A 22,336-nucleotide genomic window follows, 5' to 3' on the forward strand; every position below is an offset into this window, starting at 1 on the left:
GGTGGGAACCATAGTACTAAATATATGTGTTGGGCCAAGAAACATGTAAAATGTTTATATTGATTGCCATATTCATTGTAGAAACCCAGATCTAAAACTTGATAAAAGACAATCCTAACATTTAAATGAAACATTAATTCAGAATTTATATATTTATAAAATGCATATAATCAGATATCCAGATTTTTTTTAATTGAACTTTTCTCTTTTTTTGGCTGAGCCATGTGGTATGCAGCATCTTAGTTTTTAGTTCCCTCACCAGGGATCAGTCAAACGTGCCCTCTGCAGTGGAATCTTTGCGACTTAAACATTCAACCACCATTGAAGTCCCAATTAAATTCTTGATCATGGATATCACTTTTAATGTCAGTAATGAAAGATGATAAATATTAAGGGACCTTTATAAATATGAATAAATTTAATATAAAAGCATAAAATAAAGTGGATAAATGAAGGACTAATTTGAGCAAGTTAAATATAGTTGCATAGTGCATGATACATAGGAGATACATAATTTACAGCACTCCTTGAGAGAATGAAAGTATACATATTTCTTTTTATCCAAATAAAGTCCTTAATTTTCCTTTCCACTTTGTATAGAGAAAAACATTCAATGTATATGCCAAATCATTTATTCACTTGTTTGTTGTCAGGAAAAAAGGAAGTGGAAGTGGTGGTAATAGTCTCTTGACATAATTCTGAAACTCAGGTCCATTTAAATCACTTCCAGAATTTGTTTTGCATAAGACATGATTTCCCTTCCTAGACTGGGTAAACAATTGGAATAACTCAAAACCAAAACAGATTTTTGTAAGGCAACAACGGTAACCTCCCGACACAACACATTTTCTGTGTCACTCGTCAACTTGAATCTGTCACTTATTCCACTTCCAGGGATTTGCCAATCCCCTCAGAGGCAGATGTTTCCTGTCACCTCCCATGTCTGTGTACCTGTTTATACGCAGCCCTGTGACATGGCCAACGTCCTGCTTACTTAGGCTGATAGTGTTACTTTCACAGTGGGTTTGCTGAATTCTTATTGTAACAGATAACAAATATGTGCTTAATATTTCCACAGGGAATAACAATTTTGTTTTTCTTATCTCTGTGTGAAACAAAGGAGGCTCTATAACTTGCTGTATCTGTGTGTGTTTAAAAAATAAAATAAAAATATATCTGTGACTACACTTCAGTGTAAACATAAGATCCAGTTTTAAAATCTCATTTTAAAACCTCAAGACATTAACTATACTTATTATAATTCTACCCCAAATTATATCGGGCCTCTTAAATGTCACTATTTCTAATTTTGTCCCAAAGTTTACTGCTAAATTTTTCCTATCAGACCAATATATACTGCTGTGGAATACGCTACGCTGAGCATTTAGACATTTAAAGATCACAAATTAAATGCCAAACACAATTATGATGACATAGGACAAAACATTTCTCTTTGTCAGTTTGTCTTTGTCTTTTAAAGTTGTACTTGGTTTGTGAGCTGAATATGACTTTTTTTTCATGTCTAAACAGTGACTAGCACTTAGAGGTCTTTGAACATATATTAAATAAAAATGGAAATGATGCTAGACTTCATGAAGTCATTAGCTGGATAGCAGCTTTTGAAGAGTCGCAGGTGATTAACCAGACTCACATTACACTGCAGCCCCAGTGATCTCACGGGTGTACCAAGTCTCCCTCTCTTTCTGTCCCCACCTCTCACCTCTCCATCAGCATGGGCTATTTACTGGTCACTGTTACCTGCACTGTCAAGAAGGAAGTAAAATTAGCTTAGCACCCATGCCATCCCCATCAAAATTAAAACACTGGGATAAGTTACCCTGAAATCAGTTTAAACTTTTGTGTATATGAACTTAATGCTGAATCAAATCATGATTTGATCTCTGGACTCCAATAACTAACTTTCAAGTGAAAAGAACTGACATTTTGACTGACCTAATTAGGATATAGATAATCAGATTCTTTAAACTTCTACTAGACATAGTGTATTTACTGCTAAATTTTAAAGATTATACTCTTTTAACTGATGTAATATTTTATCCTAAAATGACTGCATTTCAGAATACATTCTTACTCCTGTCCTGTAGGTCAGTTTAGTATTGTCATGCACATTGCTTTGTCTGTTTTTGTAAATGATGATAGAATAACCCAATGTTTTAAAATACAACTAGTATGCACTACCTGTGTATATGTGTATACACATATATATTATTTCCTATAACTTTTATTTTTAGCTTTGAAATGAAAAAATTCTTTGCCCTGTAAATAGCTACCATTTCATCATCTTACAAATATGTTTTATTTGTAACAATCTGGAATAAACTCTTGAATACTTGAAATATAGGAGAAATTCCTGGCAAGCATGAGGTATACTTTATAAGTTACACTCAAGTTATCACCAAATTAGTTTATGACTTTTTTTATAGATTAATAAACTGTAACGATGATACTACTCTGTATCCAGTGTTAACAGGAAAATAGAGTCATCATGTTCAGCAACTATTAAGTATATGGTTGGTCTGAGTAACCAGATAAGCAATTCATTGTCAAATCTGTCTCACACACACACACACACACACACACACACACACACACACAAAATGCCTCAGTAAAAAGTACCTATTGCTGTATGTTGTGCATCTTCAGAGTAACTCAGAATTATTAAAAATTTAAATTTTCAACACATAATTCCAAGGATATACTGACATTCAAATAATGCCTCTAATGTTTGGGAACATCCATTTAAAAAAATCACTATGCACAAAAATTATTTGGATTTCTGCTTCTGGTTGAGATATAGTAACAGATCTGATTCACTCTTCCTCCTAAAACAACCGCTGAGCAGCCTAGATACATGTAACAATGGTTTTGAAGAAATTATGAATGGGGACATTGAGCTGAGTTTTCAGAAGGGTTTTCATGTAGCAGTAGGGAATAATTAACCTTAGACTAAGTTCTAAGTTATACCTAACAAATCTTCAAAGATTTGAAGATGGAAAAGGATCAAACTGTTTACAAGTAATTTAACTATGTTCTCAAACTAAGATCAATAATGTTTATAGGAATACAAAAATATCCAGCACCCCAAAAGATCAAGTTTCAAATGTCCGGAATTTAATCAAAGTTTGCCATAAATGTAAAAAAAATCAGGAATATATAATCAATAATGAACAGAAATGATTAAAATTGATCAAGATCTGACACAGATATTAGAATTAGCAGACAAGGACTTTAGGACTCATAAACATTTATTATAACTGTATTGTGTATGTTCAGTATGTTACCTATGTGGGAGAAGTAAAAGAAATTCCGATCAAACTTTTCAAGATGAAAGCTATAATGTTTGAAATGAAAATACCCTGGGTGGGACAAAGACAAATCTGATGATACAAAAGAAAAGATGATAAACTTGAAGATGTAATGGTAGAAGCTATGTGAACTAAAATTAACAAGCTAATTCTAAAACTCATATGCAGCTACATGTTTTAAAAATATATTTGACCAAGAATAGTCAATACAGTCTTGAGTGAGAAAAATAAAGTTGGGGAGTTACCACTATCTGATTTCAAAACTCAGTCAATAGCTACAGTGATTAGAGAGTGTGGATTTGGTGTAAAGATAAATCAATTGAATAAAATAGAATCCAGAAATAGACTTACTCACATATGGACAATTGATTTTGACAAAGTTTCAAAGGCTGTTTAGTGGAGAAAAAATATTTTGTTCAACGCATGATGCTGGAATAGTTAGGTATCCATATGCAAAAAAAAAGGGCATCCCTGGTGGCTCAAGTGGTAAAGAATCTGCCTACAATGCAGGAGACCTGGGTTCAATCCCTGGCTTGGGAAGATCCCCTGGAGTTTGGACTAACTACCCACTCCAATACTGTTGCCTGAAGAATTACATTGACAGAGGAGCATGGTGGGATACAGTTCATGGGGCCACAAAGAGTTGGATATGAGTGAGCGAATAACACAATCAATTTTTTAAAAGGCTCAACTCTTAAATCACACCACCTTACAGAAAAATTAGCTTAAAATGGGGTCTTTGACCTAAATATAAAACATAAAACTTGCAGAAGAAAAATTAGGTGAAAATATTTGTGATGGAGACTTGGCAAAAATATCTTAGATGCGACACCAAAAGCAAGATCAAAGAAACAGAAAAAAATCTTCATAAATTGTACTTCATCAAAATTTGAAACTTTTGCCTCAAAATGTACAGTTAAGAGGATGAAAGACAAATTACAGGTTGAGAGAAAATATATGCAAGGAATAGTTATCATGAAGGACTTATTTTTTTAATACATAAAAATTACTCAGTCTCAATAATAAGAAAACAACCTAGCTAAAAATATGGGGTAGATAGTTGAACATCCACTTTACAATAGAATCCATACAGATAGAAAATAAGAACAAGAAAAGATGCTCAGCTTCACTAATTGTTAAGAAAATGCAAAATGAGACAGAAATGAAATACTGCTTAGTAGAATGGTCAACAGGCTTCCCAAGTAGCTCAGATAGTAAAGAATCTGCCTGCAGTGCAGGAGAACTGATTTGATCCCTGGGTCAGAAAGATCACTTGAAGAAGGGAATGGCAACCCCCTCCAGTATTCTTGTCTGGAGAATTCCATGGACAGAGGGGCCTAGCAGGCTTCAGTCTGTGGGTCGCAAAGAGTCTGACATGACTAAGCAACTAACACAACACAGAGAATGGTCAATAAGACTGACCATACCAAAGCTGGTGAAGATGTAAAGGATATAATTCTCACTGACATGAATTGGATTTTGATTTGTCTTTCCATGACTTTCATCTTTCACTTTATGTTTTTTCTTGTAATCAAATATTGCTCTTCTCTCTTTTTTCCTCAAGACATGAATGCCCCATTCTCTATGCCCCTAGCCCAAACAGCCTTTAATACTAATGAAAATTTAAAGTCGGCTCTAATAGCAGATGCCTTCCAAATATCCTGATACCATATTGTGCTATAGAAATCCTGAAGAATGATTAAGCATAGGTAGGCATGAAGTTTTGAGTTCAAAATTTGAGATCACATTTGAGATCAATCAATACAGAATAAAACTTCAAGTGTAATTAGGGGTGAAATAGGAATATTTGGAAATACCAGTTATGAATCTTTTTTTTTTTGTATTAAAGTGAAAATAAAGTTGTTCCCCGAGATTTCATAAGATAATTGCATAGTTAACCTCATCCTGAATGTTTTCTACCCTGAGCTAATTTCCTCATGAAAGTGAAAGTCTCTCAGTTGTGTCCGACTCTTTGTGACCCCATCTACAGTCCATGGAATTCTCCAGGTCAGAATACTGGAGTGAGTAGCCTTTCCCTTCTCCAAGGGATCTTCCTGACACAGGAGTCGAACCCAGGTCTCCCACATTGCAGGTGGATTCTTTACCAGCTGAACACAGCCCGAGAATACTGGAGTGGGTATCTATCCCTTCTCTAGCAGATCTTCCCGACCCAGGGATAGAACTGAGGTCTCCTGCATTGCAGGCAGATTCTTTACCAACTGAGCTATAAGAGAAGCCCTCAGTTTCCTTATATATAATATCTAAAAAGTTACTTTGACTCTAACTTAGGAAACAATTTCAAGTTTCAATAGCTTTCTCTTTTCTAATGACTATGCCAGTGTACCATATGAAAAGCCAGTACCAATTTTACCTCTGTGGTACAATATGCCTACTTTAAATAACAATAACAATGATGATGATGATAATAAAGCAGCTTTGCTTATTGTCACTTAGTACCTGAGCTTCTTCCTGTTGCTTTTTAATCTGTTCGAGCATCTGCTGAAATTCAGCTTCTTTCTGCTCCGCCTCTTCCAGCGTTGCCTGATTCTGTTCCTCATAAGCCATAGCCACCACAGCCAGGATCAAATTCACCAGATAAAACGAGCCCAGGAAAATCACCAGCACAAAAAATATCATGTATGTTTTCCCAGCAGCACGCAATGTCTAGGGGGAAGAAAAAGATCAATCTCAACAGTATTTTATAAAATGTCCCCAAAGAAAGATCTGCTTACTAACATTAGATAGATGGAAGACGAATGCGTATTAGCATACAGTTCATTTGACCAAGATTATTTATTTTAAAATGCACACACACACAAGTAAAATTATTTGAGGCATGATTGTAGTGTCATTCGATGTAAGCATACATATTTTAAATTTGTACATATTGGATATACACTTGAGGACTACTAAACTCCTTTTTCTTAGAGTCTATAATGCAGGGAAATATTACAAGTAAGAACACTATTTTAATTCCTTTCAGGGGAGTTACTACTCAGTCCACACTGTCTTTCCGAATCATCTAGAGATAACATCTTTCTTCCCTCCTAGTGCCAATTAACCTTAAGTTGAATTTGAAAATTTTATATAACTGAATTTTAAAATCTTTTCACATGTTCTTGTTACATCCACAACTATATTATAAGTTCAAGTCATGAACATTCTCTGCATCCTCCATAGCCCCTAGCAGAATGCTTCTCAACAAAGAATGTCAAAATACGTGTACTGACTGAATGAACAGTTGGGATCCTAGGCACACTCGCTTTATGATGGACCCTTCTCAGTATTTTAGAGTATTATAGACAAATGCCTATACTTGTGATTTCATATATGCTCATAAATTTAAATTCTATGCATGTTATTTTGAACCTTACTACTGTGCTCTGAATGTGAGTGTCCTACCAAATTGTGTGTTAAAATCCTAAAGCACAATGTGATGGTATTAAGAGGTATGGCCTCTGAGAGGTGCTTAGGTCATGAGAGTGGGACCCTTATGAATGGGATTAGTGCCTAAGAGAAAGAGCCTCCAGAGAGATCCCTAGTCCCTTCCTCCAGGTGATGACACAGCAAAAAGGTAGCTTATGAGCCAGGAAGAAGGCTCTTGCCAGAATGCTGGTGTATTGATCTTGGACTCCCCAGTCTCTATAACTATGAGAAATGTATTTCCGTTATGGCATTTTGTTATTACAACCCAAAGGGACAAAGACATTTACCAGCTGATAAAGGTTCTCCCAGTAGTCTTGAGTCATGAGTCGAAATAGAGACAAGAAAGCCCAGCTAAAAGTGTCGAAGCTTGTGTAGCCATAGTTGGGGTTTCGACCAGCCTTCACGCAAATGTATCCTTCTGGACATTGGCTGCAAGAGAGAGGAAGGGAGCTGGGCTCAGCAGAGCAGTTATAGCTATTTGAATCCATATTGATTTATAGGAATTGTTAAAACCCAGAGTTGCTATCTGTGATGAATTTTCTTGCTTTCATATCCGGAACACTTTAGGTAACTGCTCACAGTGAAACTGTTATCAGATGAAATTTATCAGGAAAACCAATAGAAAACTTAGGTGCACAGGAGTCCTATTTATAGACGTTTAGCATGGCAGAGCGGCAGAAATCACACATTTTTGCATGGACACCTCTCTTTTCAAAGTGGCAGCAATCAATGATTAAAAATGAAAACCCAGAAAACAGCCAAAAGGTAGGGAACTGCTTAATGAGTTACTTCATTAGCCACTTCTGTAAAAATTCCTAAAATAAAATTTTTATTATAGAATAATTTTAGATGTGCCGAAAAATTACAGAGTACAGAAACTTCCCATATGTCCTATACCGGGTTTCTTGTATTACTAACATCTTACGTTGGTATGTTTTAATCAATATTGATACATTTTATTAACCAAAGTCCATCATTCATTCTTATTTTCTCAGTTTTTCCTTAATATCCTTTTTACATTCCAAGATCCCACCCAGGAGGCCACATTACGTTTAGTCAGCGTGTCTCTCTAAGGCTCCTCTTTGCTGTGACAGCTTATCAGATTTGCCCTTGTTATTGATTAGCTTGACATTTTTGAGGAATACTGGTTAGAATTTCCTTCAGTTGGGATTTGTCTGATGTTTTTCTCATGATTAGATATTGAGGTTATGGATTTTTGGGGAGGAAGACCACAGATGTAAAGTATCATTATCTTACATCATATCAAGGGTACATGCTATCAATATGACTTATCACTATTGATAATAACTTTCATCACCTGACTTGAGATAGTGTTTGTCTGGTTTCTCCATTGTAAATTTACTCTTTTTTTTCCTTGTTTTTCCATCCTGCTCTCTTTACAATAGTCATTAGGTGTTGCCTACACACAAGGAGCAGGGAATTATGATCTACCTTCTTAAGAGTCGGGTATGTGCAGAAATTTATTTGGAATTCTACATGAGATTTATCTATTATCTTATTTATTTATCTATTATTCAATCTGTTTTATGAGTGTATACTCATGGATATTCATCTTACACTTTGAATTATAATGCAATTATATGTATAATATCATTGTATAGATTTGCTTATGTTGTTCCACTTTTGGCCATTGGGAGATTTTCAGGTGACTCCTATATCTCTTTGCCATCACATATGGTGGTATGTGTTTTGTTTTTGTTTGTCTTTCCACACTTTCTTAGATTCTGGCACTAAGATATGGTCCAGGCTCATCTTTCATATTTCCTGCCCCAGTCCTAGAATCAACCATTTCTCCAAGGAGCCTTTGCTCTTTTATTGAACAGTGGCATTAGAAACCATGATAAATGTGTGTCTGTGTTTGTGTATACACATTTGTCTCCTCGCCCTGCCAACTGAGGGCCCAGAAGCAATGACACTAATACTATACATATAGCCACCTGTGCCTGCCTAGGTTAAACTAAACATGAGGTCACAGTCATTTCTCCAACTTTATTTCATTTTTGCTGGATCATTCCAGACTCCCTTTTCTTATCTGTAACCCCTCACTCCAAAAGTGAGAAACCTGAGTTCTGTCATCTACTATCTATATACTTAATTTTTCAGTGCCAGTGTACATGCATAATTGTTTCTGGATTGTTAATCCATACTGTGATTGGAAACAACTTTATCAAGAAGAGTATAGTTCCTTTTGCCTTTAGTCCTATAGGCTCCATTCATTTCCAAAGTTACTTAGATTAATACCTATTCCCTTCCTTCGGTTTATTATTTAAATGTATTTAGATACTTTGTCACAGTCTGTGTTTCAACCTGAGATCTCTCGTCCTCACATGATTAGAAAAAAATTGCATATAGTATTAAGTGTTTGTGCTGTAAAGTTTTGTAAATTTGACAAATAATATTTACCATTTCAGAGTCATACAGAATAATTTCCCCACCTTAAAAAATCCCCTATACATCACCCAGTCAAGCCCCTACCCGGAACCCCTGGAAAACATTGATCTTTTTATTATCTCTATTATGTATCTTTTCCAGAATATCATGCAATTAGAATTATACAGAATGTAGCTTTTTCAGATTGCCTTTTCTTTTTTTTTTACTTATTAAGATGCATTTAAGGTTCATCAATATTTTTATGGCTTGATAGCTTATTTATTTTTATTACTCAATAATATTTGATTGTATGAATATACCATGGTTTGTTTATCTTTTCAGCTCTTTAGGGACAACTTGATTGCTTCTGGTTTCTTGTGATTGTGAATATAGATGGTATAAATAGATATTTACATCAGGCTTCTGTGTGGATATAAATTTTCAAATTAGTTAGCTAAATAGTTAGTGGGGTAATTACTGAGTTATATGGTAAGACTGTGTTTATTTTGTAAGGAACTGCCAACTTGTCTTTTAAGTGACTGTACTATTTTGCATTCTAGCCAGCAGTGAATGAATGAGAATTCCTGTTGTTTTGCATCTTCACCAGCAGTTGGTATTGTCAGGGTTTTTTTGTTGCTGTTAATTTTAGTCACTCTAATAGATTTATAATAGTAACTCATTATCGTTTTACCTTTCAACGCCCTCCTGACAAATGATGTCGAGCATCTTTATATATCCATATTAGCCATCTGTGTATATTCTTCTGTAGGTATCTGTTCAGTTTGCCCATTTTAAAATTGGGTTATTTTATTTTTTTGATTTTAAGGGTGCTTTGTGTATTGGGGGTACAAATCATTTATCAGATATGTATTTTGCAAATATTTTTCCCACTCCATGGCTTGTCTTTTCACTCCCTTTACAGTGTCTTTGCAGAGCAGAAGCTTTTTAATCCAACTTATAAATTATTTCTTTCAGGTATTATGCTATGAGGGTTATATTTTAAAGCTCATCAAAAAATCCGAAGTCATGTAGCTTTTATTCTATGTTTTCTTAAAGAATTTTTATAGTTTTGTGTGTTTTGCATTTAGGTTTATGATTGGTTTTAAGTTACTTTTTGTGTACAGTATAAAGCTGTATCTAAGTTCATTTCATTGCACATGAATCTCCAATTCTTTTAGCATTCTTTCTCGAAAGCACTTTCCTGTCTCTATTGAATTGAATTTTCTTTGGCAAATTTAGTTGACTACATTTTTGTAGTCTGTTTTTTTGAATCTCTGTTCCCTTTCATTGATCTATATCGAGTATTTCCCAATACCATATTGTCTTGATTACTATAGCCTTATAGGGAGTCTTAAAATGGAGTAGATTTCTTTAGAATTTTATTTGATGTTTAACAATAGAGTGACTATCAATTTTACCGTGTAAATTACCTGACCCATAACAGATACTCAATAAAGGGAAGTGATTACTGGGGTTTAATAGAGATAAAGTATACATTAACCAACCCTTTCCAAAATTTTATGTAAGCTTTTACATTAACTATAATAATAAAAACAATAGCCAACATGGAATAAATGTTTATGACAGACCAGGTGCTAGTCCAAGTGCTTTAGTAACTGATCACCATAACAACCTGAAGGGAGAGATGATATTACTCTTCAGTTTAGAAATAAATAGACTTAAATACAGAGAGCTTCACTCTTCTCCAAGGTCAAGAGTTTGTAAATGGTGGAGTTAGGATTTTAACCCAGGTATATATGAACAGTAGGAGCAGAGAATGCCTACCCCCTCCAGTATTCTTGCCTGGAAAATCCCATGAACAGAGGAGCCTGACAAGTTACAGTCCGTTGGTCACAAAGAGTTGGGCATGACTGAAGTGACTTAGCACACACTCACGTATATGAACTGTAGGACTTATGCTCCTGTTCTCTACCCTCTCCTATCAAAGTTTGGAAAAACTGTCAGGAAAAAAAATTCCCCCAAATTCTATCTCTGTTACTGGTATATGGTTTTAATAATCCTCTTAGATCTTTATGATCACACCAGTTTCCCATCTTCTGCTGCTGCTGCTGCTAAGTCACTGCAGTTGTGTCCGACTCTGTGCGGCCCCATAGACGGCAGCCCACCAGGCTGCTCCGTCCCTGGGATTCTCCAGGCAAGAACACTGGAGTGGGTTGCCATTTCCTTCTCCAATCTTCTGGGATGACTCAAAATATGTTCTCTGTAAGTTCTGTGATCTAAGAGTCACTATTGCTATCCCTTGGCTTTAAAAAATTTCACTCTTGATCCTGAGTTATGGGCTTCAGTAAAGAATCCACCTGCAATGCAGGAAACCCCAGTTTGATCCTTGGATTGGGAAGATCCCCTGGAGGAGGGCATGGCCACTCACTGCAGTATTCGTGCCTGGAGAATTCTCCATGGACAGAGGAGCCTGGTGGGCTAGAGTCCATGGGATCACAAAGAGTCAGACCCAACCAAGCGACTAAGCACAGCACAGCACCCTGACTTATAATTAATTTGCAGTACTTTTGGCAAAATATGTTAAGTATGGGAGACTAGCAGGATGACTCAGACATTACAGCATCTCTTATTGTGTAATGTGACAGAAAAGAACTATAAAATACGCAGATGCAGACCAGAACATGCCTTTGACATACATCTGCCACTTGGATTCCTTGTATACGGGGTTTCGTTCAATTTCAAGAGTATCTGAGTTTCTCAAAGCAGTTTTCCAACTGGATTTGCACCCTGATGACCATGTTACAGCCTGGGATCTTTTCCAATCAGGGCAAAACTTGTCCCATCAACACATCCTGGTGGTGGTTTATGGTTTAATCGTTAAGTCATGTCTGACTCTTTGCGACCCCATGGACTATAGCATGCTGGGCTCCTCTGTCCATGGGATTCTCCAGGCAAGAATATTAAGTGGGTTGCCATTTCCTTCTCCAGGGGATCTTCTCAACCCAGGAATCAAACCCGGGTCACCTACATTGCAGGCAGATTCTTTACCAACTGAGCTATGAGGGAACACATCCTAACACCAGTCAAAATGTGCCTATCTTGTTTTTCCTTCCCTGTAATTCTTAAATGACTCTGATGGATTTACAGATAAGACAGACACTGGACCTTCATTCTTAAAAGAAAAATTCATGTAAATCTTATCTGTGAAATTCTGGATAAAAGATCTTCTCCCAAAGGGATGATTTTAATGACTATGAGTTTAGAATAAATACCAATCCCAAAAGCTGGAGAAAGTACTTCCTAGGTAGGCAGCACCACTCTTTATTAAACACATGCAAGACTACCCTTGTATATTTTCTTCCTATTTACTTTTGCTTTTTCCCAAAGTGTTCTACATCTTAAAAAAAATTTTCCTTACCCTGCATCTGATCCATTTCCACACAGTAAAGGGTCATTTTGTCCATCCAGAACATAAAAGTGACCTGTTAATATAAAGAATGAACTATTTCATATCAATCCTGTTGACATTAGGGATAAATAGAATTTATCTCAGTTATTTCCAAAGTGGACACCAAAAAAGTAATTTACAAAGATGGCTTCAAGCCCACAGCCTCAACTATTTATAGTTGAAAACTCATTCAGCAACACTAAGATTAACAATGGAGCAATATTTCTTACTGTCATCTTCAATGTAATCCTTCCAGTTAAATGTGCTCATTGTTACATTAACAAATGTCCCATTTGAATTCATTGTGCCATTGAAGAAAGAGGTGGTGTTGGTTTCAAAAGCAGAATCGCTTGGGGGCCATTGTAAGCATTTATTCCGCAGGTTGCCCATGAACAGCTGCAGACCAATTAGAGCAAACACGCTCAGACAGAACACAGTCAAGATCATGACGTCAGAAAGCTTCTTCACAGACTGGATCAGGGCCCCCACGATGGTCTTTAAACCTGTGGAGAGAGAATGAGGTCAGCTGAGGAAGAATGTCACAAGCCACCGAGTCTTCTTAATAGTCATATACGTTCTCTCTCCCCACAAACAGTTGCCTGTCTGTTTAGACACCAAAACTTTATGGACAGCCAGATGGTTTGGGAAATGCATGAAAAGCAAATTTTATTTATGAGCAGTGTCCTTTTGGGAGGTTTAAAATGAAAGGGTAAATATCTAAGCAGGAAGTTTTTTTTTTTTTTTTTAATGTGTAGTTTTATGTGCTGCCATGAACAGTAAAGAAAAACTTGCAGTTATTTTTCACTTCACATTTTGTGTTTCAGGAGGCTGTTTCTCTCCAACCACTTTTTAATACTAGCTTTCCAAGTTGCAGTGGTTTAGAGGAGAAAATAATTTTAAGATAATAAAAATCCCATGCCATGTATTACATGCCATTCAGTAATAATCTTTTCTCCTTTATAAGAGGAGATCCACTTTCAAAATATATCTGCAGTAAATGGTAAAATATAAATCAGTTAGTAAAGCCATGATAGCAAAGCTTTTATAGGATGTAAAAAAGAAAACATTACATCATAAATGCACAAAAAAGTGGGTGAGAAAGAGAGCAAAACTAGTATTTTATATAGACGCCTCATGCAATTCTCTGTTAAACTCAAAGGCTGACTTTATAAATAAACATTTAATTTCATTTGGCATTCTTGAAGATAAAAAAACAAACATAATAAGCAACAAGGCTAATGTCACATGTGTAATTTCAACCTCAGTATTATTACGGTGTATTTAAAGTCAGTCTCGGTGTTTAACCTAGCTCTCACCTGGAATGACTGAAATTGTTTTCAAAGCTCGGAGAACTCTGAAGGTTCTCAACGCTGAGACATTGCCCAGGTCCACAAACTCTGTCACATATCTGTAATAGGGAGTTCACACACAAACACAATAACAGAAAAGTTGGAGATATAAGGGGTCTACCGTCTTACACCAGTTTCTTCTTACCTGGAATTACAGAAATAGTTTTCAGAGCTCTCAAGACTCTGAAAGTTCGAAGAGCTGAAACATTGCCTAGGTTTACAAATTCTGTTACATACCTGTAGAATTAAATCAGAGTTACTGAGAGTTTTGGCAAAGTTTATACTAAATAAAGAATGAAAAGTGGGTTGGTTTGGCCTATGGAGCCCCTTGAATTTTATGGAAATGCTAGACTTCAGGGTGCCATGTGCTAAAAGCTGCCTTTAAGGAATAAAATTTTGTTGCTTTATTTCAATACAGTTTTCACTAATATGAACGTTTGTTTGCAAAACTAATTAAAGTACAGTTGGTGGTATTAAATTTATAGTCAATGAATAACTTCATTTTGATGAATAGAAGACTATGACATGAAAGTAATTCCATTTATTGCTCATTTATCAGATACATTTACCTTGCAATATATACTCTAATATGTATTCTCAAAATATATGAGGCATATAGTTAATTTGGCTAACAAGCAAACTCTACATTTAAAATATGTCACAACAACCTGTTTTATGCTACAACTGTTTCATGCCATTGAGCTTAACATGTTTTTAAAAATACTCACGCCATGACTATGACACTGAAATCCAGCCAGTTCCATGGGTCACGAAGGAATGTAAAGTCTTCTAAGCAAAACCCTCTTGCCAAGATTTTTATAAGTGACTCAAAGGTATAGATTCCAGTGAATGTGTACCTAGGAAAAGCATCCAAACAAAAATTAACAATTTCATTTGAACTGTTAAAATATAGCAAATCTGATTCTTTTGTGGTTTTTCAGTTCACTAAGATGGAATTCCTTATTCCCACCTACAAAAAATCTACTAGTTTAGTCTTATGAGTAAAGGGTTAAACTGAAGAGAGACTACCTTCTACTAAGAATTTGATCTTGTTTAAATATTTAGGTTTGATAGTAATAGTTTTGTGTTTTATGGATAATCATCAGGCTTGATTCTCTAGAGCAGCACTGTCCAACTGAAATTTAATACAAACTACATATCTAGTTTTCAAATTTCTAGTAATCAAATAAAAAGAAGAAATGAGTAAACTTAATTTGCATGTTATTATTTTATGTAAACCAATGTGTCTAAAATGTTATCTCAACAATTAAAAGTAGCCACATTTCAGGTTTCAAATTTCAAGCTGCATGTGTCTCCCTTCTCCCTCACTAGACAGTATAGCTCTAGAGATAACATTTCTTGGATATGTTTATTATAATAAAACATTTCATTCAGACTTCTTAATGATTAGAATAATGTGATATTGATATTGATATTTGATTAGAATAATTAGATATTTTATGTATCTAATATCAAAAATGAACTTCCCCTTTATATCCTTATAAACATTTCATTCAGACTTCTTAATGATTAGAATAATTTGATATTGATATTTGATTAGAATAATTAGATATTTTATGTATCTAATATCAAAAATGAACTTCCCCTTAATATCCTTAAGATTCAGGCATAACGCTGTAAATCTGCTTCTCTCACATGCTCACCAAAAATTTTCAGTTCATTAGTGTTCTGTGTGTATGTGTCTACACAATTACCAAAATTCAGGGATAACAAAATTCCTGAATTTAACCTCACATCAGTTACTATCTCTATGCACTTGAGCCAAATCATTTCAGTTCAGTTCAGTCACTCAGTCGTGTTCAACTCTTTGCGACCCCACAGACTGCAGCACGCCAGGCCTCCCTGTCCATCACCAACTCCCAGAGTTTACTCAAACTCATGTCCATTGACTCGGTGATGCCATCCAGACATCTCATCCTCTGTCAGCCCCTTCTCCTCCTGCTTTCAATCTTCCCCAACACCAGGGTCTTTTCAAAAGAGTCAGTTCTTCGCATCAGGTGGCCAAAGTATTGGAGTTTCAGCTTCAGCATCAGTCCTTCCAATGAATATTCAGGACTGATTTCCTTTAGGATGGACTGGTTGGATCTCCTTGCAGTCCAAGGAACTCTCATTTAAACATGCTCAAATTCAAATTTCAGTCCCTCAACTAGTGAAATACTTTTCATACCAGCCCTCTCCTTTGAATGTTGACAATATAAGTTATTTCTGTTTCTTCCAAAAATAGTTGGGAGACAGTATTTGTTTTTCAACATTGTATTCTTTTTAAAAAGTATGATCTAAGTTTGTTCTTCAGATTACTTCACTCAATCCACAAAAATTGAATTTACTTTTATTAAAATTCAGTATATTTTCCAGTCTACTAGTATTTTATACATAAAAAAAGGAAATTATTTTTTGCAGTTTTTTTTTTTTCTGTAGAAATTTCTCTCTTATGAGGGAGCAAAGAAATCACAGGAAAATGTATGTCAGAATCTTTATGTCTAATTTTCCTAGGAATGTTCTTTCTCCTTTTTAAACAATGCAATTGATTTCATGAAGAGTAAGAACAATTGCTCTCTTTACTTATTATGAAGTAGCTGATTTTATTAGGAAGAGAGTTAATTTCCAATGCCAATCTTATGGTTACTTGTGTTTTGGTTTGAATCTTTGTATATTTACATATAATTGCCATGATATTTCTGTTTGGAGAGATTCCAAGCATAACAGAAGACCATAAGAGACAGCCCCCATGTATGTTCTGTTTATCATACTGGTAGATAGTGCCCCGTGGTTTATGCTTAGGCAATGCTAAGTTATTTACAGAGTTGTTAGGAGCAAGATTCAAGTCCCTACTCCTATTTCTGTTTTGGGGAAAGGAAAAAAATTTGTGGGGACATTTGGAATACATGGTGAGTGTGGATAGCTATCCAAGGAAGAGGGTCTTAGAGCTTAACATTTAAGACAGCTTTGCACAGGACAGGTGTTCAGATATACCTGTTAGAAAGCTAGGTTGAAAGGGTCAGTGAGAACCAAGGGGGACCTTGATTCTTCCTGGCTCTGACCCCACTAGGTTCTTAATCATGTTGTTGATTCTGTCCATGTTACAAGGTGTGTCCCCCTGTAATTTTGATATCTCCAGAAATGATTTGCCTTACACAACATGACTCTCACTATGTAATATGGTCCTCGGTATGCCAGCTCTCTGTATAGGGAAGATTTCTGCTATCAGTGACTTGTATTTTCCTGTCAAAACCGACTTCTCTTTTCATTGGAATCTGTTTTTTAAGTTTCTTGTTGTTTGTTTCTTTTACTGTCATCACATTTTGCTTGTTTTCCTGCTGCCTTGCTGTCAGGTGACTGGAGATAATTGATTAGGAAACCTGTGCAAAGTTTTCCAACAGTGTAAAGTCAAAAGCTTTTGTAAAGCTGACTTTTCATAATGGATATAGGCATCTCTAAAAATAACCTAAAAGAAAACTGCATATTCAAATAATGATATTTGTGTCCCCTTTACTGCCTTTTAATAACATTATGTAAATAAATTCATACATGTTTAAGTATGTCAATAATTTCTGCAGGGAAAAATACATACAGAATAGTTTTATACAGGTATATCCATTTGTTAAGCCCCAAACTGTAAGTGTTAACTGAGAATTCTGTTACATGGCTTGCCTCAACATAAGAACTGGATTCTCTACTAAAATAATTTCTAGGGAGCTTTTTCAATCTACTGTCAAAAAAGTCTTTAATTTGTTAAATCACTGATGAATGATGGCTTAGAATGATTCTGTAAAGTCTCATAGAAATCTATAAAAAACAGCAATGAAAGTGTCAGTATTTGTTATAATAGCTTATCTCCTATTGGACATTACTTTAAAAATATAATGGTAAAAACATACAATTTCTTTTTCACTAAAACAAATACCTGATCATTGTATTAGCCCATTACATAAATAGACTGTCCAAGCTAAACACCTTCTGTTTCACTAAAAAAAAAAAAAAAAAAAGCATGTTTCTTTCACAAATAATCTTATTTGTGATTGACAAATTGGGGAATAATGCTGTTACAATGCAAAGATTTTTAGTTACAGCACAGTTTTCCTCAGCGCATTAATGCTTTGAAATAATCAGGGGCACCTTTTCCTTCACACTTATATACAATATCCTAAGCAATAAAAGACCTTAATACTACTGCAGAAAAATCGACAGATGTTCCTTCTTTAGTGCAAGCAGGGTGTAGTTTAACATGCCCAAAATACTATGCTTAGACCTTTCCCTCTGTATTAAAATATTGAATCAATGTTTTACTTTGATGATATCATTGCCAGGGTCTCCATTTCAAGGGAGGAAGGACAAGGCCCAGGTTTAAGACTGCAGAGAGGTTGCTGGCTAAGACTTTAGGTACAAATGTCCACAAAGATTTAACTGGGCCAGTGTCTTTTTATTGAGATTGTTATGGTTTTTTATTAGTATTCTAATTACAAAGTTTTAAAAGTTTTGAGAGATCTGTCCATAATCACATTTCCCCCTTAAGCCTTGTTATTATTTGAATATGGTTTTGCAAAGACATTTTGCTTCCTTTAAAGATTTGTGATGTTTCTAGCACACATGTGTGTCTAAATAATCTATGTATCTAAATATAACTAAACATCAAAATAACTTAAACACCTAAGTGTGTTTTTTTAAAATGTACCTAATCACTGCAGATGGTGAGTGCAGCCATGAAAATTAAAAGACATTTACTCCTTGGAAGGAAAGTTATGACCAACCTAGATAGCATATTCAAAAGCAGAGACATTACTCTGCTGACTAAGGTCCATCTAGTCAAGGCTATGGTTTTTCCAGTGGTCACGTATGGATGTGAGAGTTGGACTGTGAAGAAAGCTGAGTGCCGAAGAATTGATGCTTTTGAACTGTGGTGTTGGAGAAGACTCTTGAGAGTCCCTTGGACTGCAAGGAGATCCAACCAGTCCATTCTAAAGGAGTTCGATCCTGGGTGTTCATTGGAAGGAATGATGCTAAAGCTGAAACTCCAGTACTTTGGCCACCTCATGCGAAGAATTGACATATTGGAAAAGACTCTGATGCTGGGAGGGATTGAGGGCAGGAGGAGAAGGGGACAACAGAGGATAGGATGGCTGGATGGCATCACCGACTCGATGGACGTGAGTTTGAATGAACTCCGGGAGTTGGTGATGGACAGGGAAGCCTGGCATGCTGCAATCCATGGGGTGGAAAAGAGTCGGACACAACTGAGTGACTGGACTGAACTGAACTAATATAGTGTATAATTGAATTGCCTAGTGATATAGAGCTAAATACCTAAATCAATTTTATCAAAATATAACAATAGTAGTAATATACTGGAATAAAATAATTTTATTTATGCTCAAATGGTCATTGTATTTTATCTAAAATGCATAATTGTGATTCAATCTTAACTTTTATGATAAATGATTATTTAGCTTACCAGCTAGTATATATAATTAATAACTTTTCTTAATCAAATGCTATCATTTGTTGGAAGAAATATCTATCTCATAGGAGAAATATGCCCCCCTCCAAAAAAAATTCCCTTGTTTTTTCCATTATGCAAATAATAGTCTCTTAGAAGTGTTTAGTTTGACTTCAAAAAGTGGAAACCGTAAGTCAGACCATAATTAAAAGGAGATTGCTAGAGAATTTGAGTGTGCATTTCTCATTCCAAGAAATCATTTTTACTTACTCTACATTCTTTGTCCAGTCTGGAGGATTACTCAAGGTCATAAATACACAGTTGGTCAAGATAGTGCACATGATAAGCATGCTGAATAAAGTAGATGATAGTTAAGGAATAAATGCTAGTACAATATTGTGGCCATTTACAAATAATCCAATACAAAAAAACAAGTTACCTGTAAAATTAATTTTACTTATTTGTTTTAAAACAATGACAAAGAAAAAAATGAAACTCCAAAGTCTGTCATATATTCTTTGTATTCTTGGTTCGTTGTTTTTTTTATTTTGCATCATTCCCTCACAAAACTGAATTCAATAGAAAGAGATCTGTGTTTGAAGCAAATGGGAATTTTCTAGTGTAAGTCTAAAAGTTATACTTCAGATACCCTTTAAAATTCCACTGATGGACAAAAGGTTAATGAATGGAATATAATAAGCCTGAGAATGTATAGCTCTGTGTATTCAAGGATTACATTGATTGGTTCTACTGTAATTAGGAACGCTAGTAACCTTACAGTGATGGAACTTGTTCCTTTAAAGGGAGAGACAAATTTTGCTAATGAGCTAGTTTTATTTTCTAACTTTTTATTTTCAATTGCGTGTATGGGAACTTATCAGGACATTTAATTATCTTTCTGTATCTTGTCCATACCATACCTAAACACACACTGTTTTTAAACCTTTCTAAGAATTAGCTGTAATGATTTCTCTTAGAATTTCAACCCAGCCTTCACTCTAAGAAAACTTATGATTACATTTTTTGAAGTAAATCTTTATGTTTTAAAATGTAAATACTTTCCAGTATCAAACCATAGCCTGGGAGAATTCAAAAGCACTTCAAAAGACTATCAGTCATCTTTTCCCTGTCTCTAGGTTAACCCTGTCCCTTTGGTCTCTCTTTTAGTTTTTATATTAACTTGTTTTAAATCTGTTTGTATAAGATGCTTATTTTGGATCACTGCCTCTGAAGATCACCTTTCTAGTTTATTATCACTTCTTGAGAGTTTTCTTGAAATCCACACCTATTATGTCATTTTACATATAGTTTTTGACTATCATTGTAAGTAGTTTTAAGTTCAATGATTTTTAAATAGATATTATCATTCAGATGCATAGTAGTTTAATATTTACTGAAGGAAGAAAAGGAAGGAAGGAAGGAAAGTCCAGGTGATGAACATACAGAACCAATTAAGGCACAAAAATTTGAACATTTGGAATATAGATAATAATACTAAGTACAGTAGGCTATGCTTCTTTAATGGTGGTTATATATGGTCTAATTGAGGTTAATAAAAGTTTGAAGGAGATTTGCTGTTGTTCCGGCTACACAGTGTGTTGCATTTACTATCATAGTTTTCTTTTTACCACTAGAATCATAATTGTCATCCTACAATAATCTTGTTATAAAGAGCAGAAAATCAGTGAGTACAATAGGTTAAATAACAAGGTTACCAATTAATCTGAAAGAATTATATATATATTATAAAAAGAATGACATTTTTTATAAAATCAGCTATTAGTAACAACATTTAGACAATTCACATAAAAAGGATATGAATGTACCAAAATCTTAATAGCAATTTTCCTAATAGGGTTTAGTGGAGTTAAAATATACAAGGCAGAGGTGGCACTGAATCGGAAAATTGCCTTCCCTTTATTCAATACTATAAAAGTCTGAAAAAGAACACATGAGAAAAAATGACTAGATTAGACATGTGGCTTATATGAAGAGCTTACACACATAAAAACTTTTTACCTGATTTGTTTGAACTTGTTTAAGCCAGTTTGTGTTAAGTATAAACATATTAAATATCATTTTTTCTCTCCTAAATTAACATATAACTACAAATAAAGATACCATGTACTATTATCTAATCTGTCTCTCAGGTATCAACTTCCCAATACAAACTGATGATCCTACACAAAATTTGTATCAAGTTGTAAACTAACTTTGTGGACTCTAATTCTATTTAAGGCTTACCATCTGTCCCCAGTTTTGGTAACTTTTCAGATTATTCTGTACATACTGGTATTAAAATAATCTTTTATAAATATTTTAATTATATCAAATCTTTTAACGCCAAAGTTTATGAAGCTATTTTCCCTGTGGTAGTTGTCCTACTTTAACGTTCAAACAGGTTGAATAAACTGGTTTTGCTGTTTCTATGGATCTGCTGTAATACTGAGAAGGACCAGCCGCATTAAGAATTAGGCTGGAATGCATCATTTCAAAGGGCATTCTGTCGCTAAATTCCTATGACCTGAAACCTATAATCATCAATTTAGCATTTAAGCTGGGCTTTCCTGGTGGCTCAGATGGTAAAGAATCTGCCTGTAATGCGGGTCCAATCCCTGGATTGGGAGGATCCCCTGGAGAAGGGAATGGCTACCCACTTCAGTCTTCTTGGGACTTCCCTGGTGGCTCAGATGGTGATTACCTACTAGGTCTCCCTGGAATCATCTTTTATTTCTTTTCCCACCAAAGCACCTTTGTTCCAGCCAATTCAGTTCACTTGTCAATCTCACTTACTATCAACTTCTCACTCTGATTCTCAAGATGAGTGTCATAGAATCCTAGAGGAAGGAGGCACCTGAGAGGTCATGTAATGCAAACTTACTTCTGTGCAGGTCCATAACAGCCCTGACAATAAGGTTCCATCTACAGTGACCCACTCTTATATCAAATATTCTTAGTTCTGTCCACATGTTAGAATCTC

General features: G+C 35.1%; 1 protein-coding gene across 1 annotated transcript in view; it reads right to left on the minus strand.

Annotated features, from left to right (window-relative positions):
* Positions 1-22,336, minus strand: part of SCN3A (sodium voltage-gated channel alpha subunit 3) — an 87,641-nt gene that overhangs the window by 60,689 nt on the left and 4,616 nt on the right. The window contains exons 2-9 of the mRNA XM_040229262.1: positions 21,175-21,293; positions 19,627-19,716; positions 14,630-14,758; positions 13,869-13,960; positions 12,783-13,055; positions 12,523-12,586; positions 7,040-7,181; positions 5,784-5,990 (exon numbers count right to left, since the gene is read on the minus strand). Coding sequence (XP_040085196.1) covers positions 5,784-5,990; positions 7,040-7,181; positions 12,523-12,586; positions 12,783-13,055; positions 13,869-13,960; positions 14,630-14,758; positions 19,627-19,716; positions 21,175-21,293 — 1,116 coding nt within the window. The remainder of the gene's footprint in view (positions 1-5,783; positions 5,991-7,039; positions 7,182-12,522; positions 12,587-12,782; positions 13,056-13,868; positions 13,961-14,629; positions 14,759-19,626; positions 19,717-21,174; positions 21,294-22,336) is intronic.

Source organism: Oryx dammah, unplaced genomic scaffold, assembly GCF_014754425.2.
Source record: "Oryx dammah isolate SB20612 unplaced genomic scaffold, SCBI_Odam_1.1 HiC_scaffold_27, whole genome shotgun sequence".
NCBI classification, from domain to species: Eukaryota; Metazoa; Chordata; class Mammalia; order Artiodactyla; family Bovidae; genus Oryx; species Oryx dammah.